Here is an 8,463-nt window from a genome sequence, read left to right on the forward strand (position 1 = left end):
TTAGTGAAGTTGCTGGATGTAGGCAGTTAAGCCGAACCAGGGTAAATTCTGTGTGTATTCTTTTGATTGTTGTTTCAAGATCCAATCTGTGATCTTTGTGTACTTTGTTTCTCTGTGTGGTTGATTGATCGTTCGAAGCGTAGTTCAACAATTAAAATTCTAAAGTGGAGATTCAAAACATCCGGATTTTGCTCAATTAGATTTTTTTTTCTTGTCAGAAGTCTCTACTATACCAATAATTTTGAAGTCCTAATTTGATATAAGAAGTAAAGAGCCACCTAATACAATACAGATCAAGTCATAAATCTGAGTCCTAAAAACAACAATGCTTACTTGAACACCTATCACAAAGAGAAAAACACAGAATGATGCCCCCATGAAATACACAACACATAGCAGCATCTTCAAATACAACAAATCTTCATTACCAGCTTGTAGCTAAATCCTCATCTTCTCGTGCACCATCTTCGTTCAACACAAAAGAAAAACCTTCTACGAAGATAGTGCAAATCGTCGTGTTCTTGCGAGTCACGACGAACTGCCCAACCCAAAATCCCCCATGCTATCAAACATGAATGCTCAGCCCCGTTCATTTCAGGGCACAATGTTATCATGTATACAGAAGCCAAGCTACTACAGTGTCAGGATTAATTTCTTTCCCTCATTTTGGCTCTAGCAAACAGTACTCCAGCCACCAAACCTGCACAACCCAATTCCAATTAACTTATTCAATTGAAAACTGCATCTGCAAGCTCAGGACGAAACACATATCTGCATATGTTTGTGAGTTTGTCTCAACAAGTTAGTAGAAGTGACCATACCAAATAAGATGCTTGCGGAGTTCTCCAAACTGGTAGGTACATGAAACAGAAGGATGCCAGCAACAGACAGAGGAATCTTGTTCAGAGATCCCACGAGGCTGCAGATCGCAAATCAGCTATTAGGAATTCGGTAAATTTTTCAATAATTAGTCAACAACTATTCAACAACCATGCCTGTATGTGGTGGCCCCTGTTTGATGCAGAAACCACATAGAAGTGAAGCTAATTGCCAGACCCAAAAATCCACTTAGTGTCATTACTAACCAGAAGTCAGGTAACTTCAAGAGTGGTCTGCACAAAATGAGTTTGAAGTCATGTTCGTAGATATATTCATATTTGATGGAGATATCAGATAAACAAATGCAATCAGCTTTCATGTCCACCAGTCACATGAATAATTAGAAAATAGAACAATGGATAAATGGTATTAATCACCAATTTAAAGGAACCTTTTGGTATGTATTGCCCCCTAACTATAGATCATATCCACCGGAGATTAGATGGTAAGCACAAAAAAAAAGTCCAAGAGCAGACAAGGACAGAGAAGAGGAAGAAGAAGAAAAATGGGCCAGTGATGCTTCAGAAAAGAGCAATTGGAAACAAACAAACAAATGTAGAGACAATATGGGTTCGGAACGTCAATTGAGAAGTAATAATATTGTACAAAGTAGCTAGCAGATCCCAGCAAGGCACCTGCATTTCAAAACAGTAAGAGAGTGTTTGCAAACCTCATTTTGGATGGAATTTCAATTCAATTGCATTCTATTTCGTAAATATCCATGTCAAAAAAATGGAAGAGTTGAATTCTTGCATATTTTAGATTAAAGTTGTGTGAGAATTAGAAATCATGCAAAAAAATGACATGGTTTTGGGGGAATGCAATTGAGAGTAGCAGATTATGGAGGATATATTTGCTCAATTAGTAATTGACTATTAAGAAGGAAATCTACAAATTTAGTCCTATGGTTATTGGGGGAGAGCAGATTTCACCTCCACGTAAAAAACAGTGAATCTCAAACCTAGCATTTACTCGTTGGTGCAATTTCAAACCTAATTGGCGAAAAATGAGTTGTTTTCATTAACAAAAGATGTACAGTTTCAAGCTTTATTGGTTGGCCAAAACGTTGGAGGTTGGAGGGTGACCAGAAATTACACATGAAAAAACCCCATCTTTTGTCAATTAGCCTTGAAATTGCACCAACGGGTAAACGTTAGGCTTAAGATTGCATTGTTTTCTACATGGAGGCTAAATCCGCTCTCCCCCAATAACCATAGGGCTAAATTTACCTTGTCCCATATTAAAAACGTTTTCAAACATAAGGAATTATTTGGTAAATGAATTAAATTGAATTTTTAGTAAAGTAATTCATCTCTGTTCTGTTCTTGCATAGAAGTTTTTCCAAACAAGGGGTTACAATTCTACTTCTACATCACCCAAGGAATTATCATCTATATAAATTTTGAAGTAGATCTTGCACACATCAACATAATTTCAACTGCTAGTCATGCAAGATAATGAGAGAGAGAGCTTACGTTTTGGAAAGATACTCCACTTCATTGAAGACAAAAATAAGAATAACTCCCAAAGGCAGTGATAGAGTGTTGTTCAACAGAACCATTGAAAACTCATTCAAGTTTCCAGACCTTGTCACTTGTTTTGCAGTATCCATGACCCTTCGTAGAGTCAGCTGCAGGAACACAATAATAAAGATGAATCAATGAGCTACTGTTGAAGAGTTGGAGATCAACTAAGAGAATTTGTGTGAACTGGACAAATTTCCTTGAATCAGTCTATTTCCTAGAAGACAACTATAATAGTTAAGGCATCTAAAAATGAGCTACTGAATTTGCATCAACTCCATAGTCTTTATGGCTGAGAATCTTGAGAGTGGATGTTTGGCCATAAAGTGCACAATGAATATGGCAATGAACCACAAAATAATGTAGAAAGCACGAAATAAACAAAATTTTGCAACACAGCACAACACAGCACAATCCATAGCCCAGGCATGTAAGATGGAAGAAAAAAAAAATTGAGCTGAATTATCATCCTCTAGTTGATCCTTGCAGTATCTGTTTTTTAAGCTCAATCTCTCAAAAGAAGCTTCAAGTTCAAGTTCAACCCAATTTGGATATACTTAAACGAGAAGAATACTCTGCCCCCCAAAATTACTAAGACATGGAGTCTTAATTCTTAAATATGAAATAGTAAGATACAAATAACTAAACAATATTAAGATATTAGGGCTGATAAAACAACAATGAGCCCAGAATGTAGCAGGGAATAAAGGTAAAGCCAAAATCTTTTAAATCATACACTTACAGAATAAGATGCAGTTAAAAAGCAGTTGATAATCTGCCATGTATAACCAACAGCATGAAAAGACAGATCAGTAACCCCTCCAGAAATGGCTGAAATAATCTGTGCAAGGAGAAGGAAAAAATAATTTAAAGAACTCATATTTAAAAACTTTTCATAATAAATAAATAAAGCATCAAAATCTGGAGGAAAGCATTCATAATAACAATAACAACCAGAATTACAATAAAAAAAAAAAACTATTGAATCTAAAGAAAGCATTATTATTATAATCAAAACAGGTATGATCACCATTGTAACAAACAAAAATGCAGCTTTCTCTATTTGTTATCTTTCTGAATCTTCAGCTTGTAATTTAATGTTGATAAGCCCCAACCTTTTTTGCAATGTCTTACATAGATGCAAAAGATAATTATGAAATAAATTTGTCTTAACTGAATAAAGAGGCAGTTTCTCCATATCACTACAAAGAAGTCAGTTGATTAAATTTGTTCCTAGATAGTGAACTACATGAGAAAGATGCATCAAAATCATATACCACAAAAGAGGGAAGTTTAAATTTTCACCCCTAGTTACCATAAGCTATTGCACCCCATAATACATCCTTATCTAACATCAGTTGCTTTTTGTTCTCTCATCTCTTTTTGCCCTTCTAGCATAGGCTTCTCTAACCCTACAGCTTCGACAACTCACTTTTATCATCTAACTGTTTTCCTTTTTTCTCATAAAGAAAAAAACGGAAGTTGATGGCAGTTTACATGTCTATGTGAGATATGCACCCAGCTGACTAAGAAGAGAATGAGTTTCAGAGATGCTAATAGATGCAACCGACAAACCAATGACTTAAACCAAAATAGTGGTTTCAGCATGTTATTTTCCCATCCAATGCGAAAAGGACTAAAAATGTTAACATAGATGACGATGAGCAACCAAAATAGAACATACCATTAAGAACAGAGCAGCCCACACTCTGCTTTCATGGTGCTTACTGAATAGGTACATTTCACCAACAGCAGTTATCACATTAGTAACATTCTTCAAGACTGTGACCATGGCAACATTAATGAATTTCAAACTGCAGAAACAACCAACCAAATTTCAATAAGTCGATAAAACTCCAAAAGTTAAGTGCTCAAAGGTTAAACTTTCACTGTTCCATAATATCATCAAAAGCTGCTGAGTTTTAGTTGAAGCGACCCAATATCTAATAAAGACTGCAAAAACAAATAAATCACTATACCTAAACATACTTGTAACGAGCATCCCAACAAATATAACATTCACAGGCAACCAGACTTTAATCAATCGCCAAGTTAGTGGTTCAGTTGATATTATGCCCAGATTACTCAATAATGACACAATAATAACTGAGATCAAGTTCTGCATCAAAAAAGAAGAAAAAATTGTCATCGTTAGACACCGAAATCAATTTACAAATCTTAAAACAAAGAAGCATAAAGCAAGAAGGAATGAGAATAGAAAAATAATTTCTGAAATAAAAGTTACTAATTTACAAAGTATGGAAATTACCTGGTACAACATCAAAGATATCCCAGCATTAAAACCATAGCTGGAAAGCACAAATTTATTCACCAGTATCATGCTGCAGGAAGAAATGCAGTATGCAAGGCCAGATAATAAGGCCGGATTATGTAATTTAGGAGCTCGATTACTACGTGTTGTTTTATCTCTGTCCTTTTCCAACTTTCCACCTTCCAAGTCAGTTTCTTCTTGCTCAAGTGACTTCATTGTGAAAGATGACCTGATGAAAATAGATGAAAAATAAACAGTAAGTAATTATTCCAGCCACAGATCTTTTTTTATCGTTCACCAACTACATATGCAACGGTCCAGTATCAACACTGACTGGCAATGGTCATATCCCACATGAGAAAGGAAAACGAAGGACTTGATAGTTTTATGGAAAAATGAATATTTTGTTAAGTTGTCAACTCTACCCCCCTTTATCTTGTTCATTTAAAAGAAAAAAAGAAAATCACAATTGTACCCAACTCTTTAATGCACTTAAACTTTATTTTCCTATCCAAAAGAATTAAATTACCATAATCAACTTTTTGAGAGAAGGATGGTATTACTAAATAAACATTGCACAAAAATTACTTTTAGTGGCCATTAAAAAACTCAACCTCAAAATAGTGAACGAATCTGAAAACTCTTAGCATTATGTTAAACTCAACCTCCATCCATCAGAAATAAAATAAACTAAACTCAAGTATCATAATACTCATTCAGGCAACTCAACCTAGTTGCTTTCTGATACAATATAACATAGGGTCATAAAGTTTTACCTGTCTCGCATCTTAAATTTATCACTTCTATTAATCATGTGAGGGGGAAAACTGAATGTAGGCAAAAAACATGGCTAGAATACAACACTTAAGTATAATAAGAGAAAAAACTCCGAGTATATAATAACATAAAACTAAAATGTAGCATCAAGTAACCCAGATAAAATACCTATTTAATAGTTCTTTTCTTCCTGGACTAGATGTCTGATCAGCTACCACATTTAACTCATGAAGTTTGAGGACTCTATCCCCACTTCTGATAACTTTATTTACATCTTCCATGATTTTCTGCTCATAAAGATAATCAGGAAAACTAAGACCAAACTTTCAAGATATATAAATAAATATCTTAGGGTAGTTCACAAACTATGAATCAGAACATGAACTATAGAGACCATATAATCTGAAGATAACAAATGTTATACTCCTAACAAATATAACAATGTTAACATCAAGAATAACACATCCCATCCCTGAACTGCTATAAAGCTCTCAGAAACATAAGGACATGATTGAACACCATGTAACATAACAGATTGCAGAACCTCCTTCTATCGGAAAAGCAAAGGCTAAATTATTTTCTTAGCATGTTAATTTCTGCAATTTGATAATCAACCTTCTAAATGAGGGAAAGCAAATTTTTGTGCACTTTCATACTGTTCAATGTAGGGCATGTTACATATGTGTTTGTGCCTTGTGTTGCATTTATCATGTTCCCATTCTCATCAAAGAATTCCGCAAAAAAAAAAAAAAAAATTGCCAGAGTTTGCACTTTTCCACTAGGTGGTGTAATGAATCAGATCTGAGAAAGCCTTTGGTATTAGATGAAGTCTAAAGTTAGGAAAGTTGCTTATAAGGCGGGAAAAATGGGAGAAAATAAGGTGGTAGAAATAAATTATATAAAACTATAATGCCTTATGATACATTTGATTAGAAAATGACAAAGCAATCATCTCAAAAGAAGTAATGAGACAACAACATAAACTATTATATAGTCAAGTCTAAAGAAAAAAAAATCCATTAGTTAAGCAAGAAGCTAAGCAAGGGTCATGAGCACTAGTCTGGCATAATCTTTTAACTGCAGTATATGCTTTTCCTCTTGATTAAATATAGCCAGTTTCAGTTGGAATATTTGTGATCCCCCTGAAATTTTGTATCAGGGATCTTCCTTGGCCCTCTTCAGTTTTTTTAAATAACTCTGACATCCAGTAAACGTTTCTACAAAGTTCAGTTACTTCCAGTCGTTTAAACTGATCTCAAAGCTTGAGCTTCATTCCGACATCAAAAATAAGTGCTCAAACTGGTTCTTGAACTTTCGAACAGTGACAAACATATAGTATAGATAAGTCTGATAGTAATCATATTATTCATACAAAGTTTACTCCGTCCTTCCATAGTATAGATAAGTCTGATAGTAATCATAGTATTCATACAAGGTTTACTCGGTCCTTCCATCTATTCTCCCCAATATAGTACATGGTCAATAGCAACGTAATAAGTCCTGAGCACCCAATGATGCTTGTGTATTCTCAACTGGAAAACAAATCCAAGAGTGCCATGCAAGTATATGAACACAGAAACTAAACTTGCTATATTTTTTATAGTCTTTTCTCCTGTTCCAGAGAGAATTCTACCACAAATTTCAGAACAGAAAATGAGAACAAAAGAAACAGGTAACGAGAAACTCTTAACAAGCAAAAACACAATTCTGAAGATGTTAATTTTAACGTTTATAGCTAAAAGTATTTTAATTTAAGTAATGTAATCAAATTGGAAATAAAATAACGCCAGAGCCAGGAATTTTACAATCTTACATTATTAGCTTTCCAACCAAAAACCCACGAAGAAAGGAAATTTAATTAGACCAACTAATGAAGAAATGGTCAAACTGATTGTCTCAATAACCCAGCAGAAAGAAGGAATTTTAAATAAAACCCAACTAAAACCAGCTAATGAACATGTGCTGAAAACTATTTACCTCACAAACCCATCTCAAAATTGATGAAAATGGCCAATCAAGGCTCGATTGGATCTCTGTGTGTGTGTTTGCGTATCCCCCAGCTCAACAGAACCAGCTTAGGACCCCTAAGAAAACACGATAATGGTAGATAAATCCAGCGTCAAACAAAACAAAGAGGGGGAAACAAAAAGAAGGAAGTGCTTATTAATTTTTACATACCGCTATTCAATTTTATAATTATTTCTCCAAGAAAAACGCCAGGTTGTGATCGAATTTATCAGGCACTAACAGGAGCGGGTGCAAAGACGAAGAGTGAACGCACAGGCAGCAAATTGTTTGTATTATAGAATGTTGAAAGGGAAGACGACGCGAGGGAGATCAGTGATAGTAGTTGGGTTGGGGGCGCAGACACTTGAAAAGGAATCAATGAGAGAGAAGAAAAGAAAGAAATGAAGAGTAAGGAAGTAAGGAAGTCAAAGGGGGGGAGATTTATGATCGCCAAATTAAAAAATCTGAAGAGCAGTTCCATCTACACCACCCCCTTCTAGCTTATAAAGCTTCAAAAATGGAGGCTCGTGCTCTTTAATTTGTTTGGTAGACTTAAAATTATGAATTAGACATTTATTTTTTAAGTTAATTTTTTTTTTACACATTTAGACAAGTAACAAGTACATAGCTAAATGGAGGACCGTAAATAAAGTGGGTTATTTGACATAGCCACTAATTTATACTTCTAGCTCCGGGAATAGACCGAACTACCATTTGCACTAAATTTGAAAAACCAAAAACCTCTCAAGAACCCTATACGATTTTTGCACAAATCCGGACAAATTAGTGAACCGAATCATGGATGGTGACAAAAGCCGTAAAGGGAAAGCTAAAATGGTAAGATTTACCGTTTTATTTCGTTGATTTTAGCTTTGATTTGAAATCAGTGGTTCGTTTTCTGAAATCGCCGGAATCGCAGTCGGGCGTATGAACATCACGCCCGACCTGTGGTTCCGGCGTAAGGGAATCACGCCCGACCAGTGGTGCGGGCGTGATAGCCACATG

General features: G+C 35.1%; 1 protein-coding gene across 2 annotated transcripts; it reads right to left on the bottom strand.

The window, feature by feature from the left end:
- Positions 1 to 230: 230 nt before the first annotated feature.
- LOC136218998 (GDP-mannose transporter GONST1) lies at positions 231 to 7,949 on the bottom strand. Of its 2 annotated transcripts, none has more exons than XR_010684001.1 (11): positions 7,630 to 7,949; positions 7,429 to 7,535; positions 5,620 to 5,738; positions 4,672 to 4,903; positions 4,382 to 4,521; positions 4,087 to 4,216; positions 3,145 to 3,243; positions 2,355 to 2,509; positions 991 to 1,112; positions 822 to 919; positions 231 to 700 (listed from the first exon to the last, which is right to left on the bottom strand). XR_010684001.1 is itself a non-coding variant. In XM_066006190.1 (11 exons), exons 3-11 carry the CDS (start codon positions 5,730 to 5,732, stop codon positions 648 to 650), a joined length of 1,137 nt encoding a protein of 378 aa, XP_065862262.1. In that variant the 5' UTR covers positions 5,733 to 5,738; positions 7,429 to 7,535; positions 7,630 to 7,947; the 3' UTR covers positions 231 to 647. The 2 variants fall into 2 exon arrangements, 1 of the variants encoding a protein (XP_065862262.1); XM_066006190.1 differs by having other exon boundaries at positions 996 to 1,112; positions 7,630 to 7,947.
- Positions 7,950 to 8,463: the final 514 nt, after the last annotated feature.

This window comes from Euphorbia lathyris, chromosome 2, assembly GCF_963576675.1.
Source record: "Euphorbia lathyris chromosome 2, ddEupLath1.1, whole genome shotgun sequence".
NCBI classification, from domain to species: Eukaryota; Viridiplantae; Streptophyta; class Magnoliopsida; order Malpighiales; family Euphorbiaceae; genus Euphorbia; species Euphorbia lathyris.

Coding starts and splice junctions, on each gene's coding strand:
- LOC136218998 (XM_066006190.1), bottom strand. CDS start 5,732: ATGGAAGATGTAAATAAAGTTATCAGAAGTGGGGATAGAGTCCTCAAA. Junction 4,904..5,619: donor AGAAAAGAACTATTAAATAG/GTATTTTATCTG, acceptor TATTTTCATCAG/GTCATCTTTCACAATGAAGT. Junction 4,217..4,381: donor CTCGTTACAAGTATGTTTAG/GTATAGTGATTT, acceptor TTGTTTCTGCAG/TTTGAAATTCATTAATGTTG.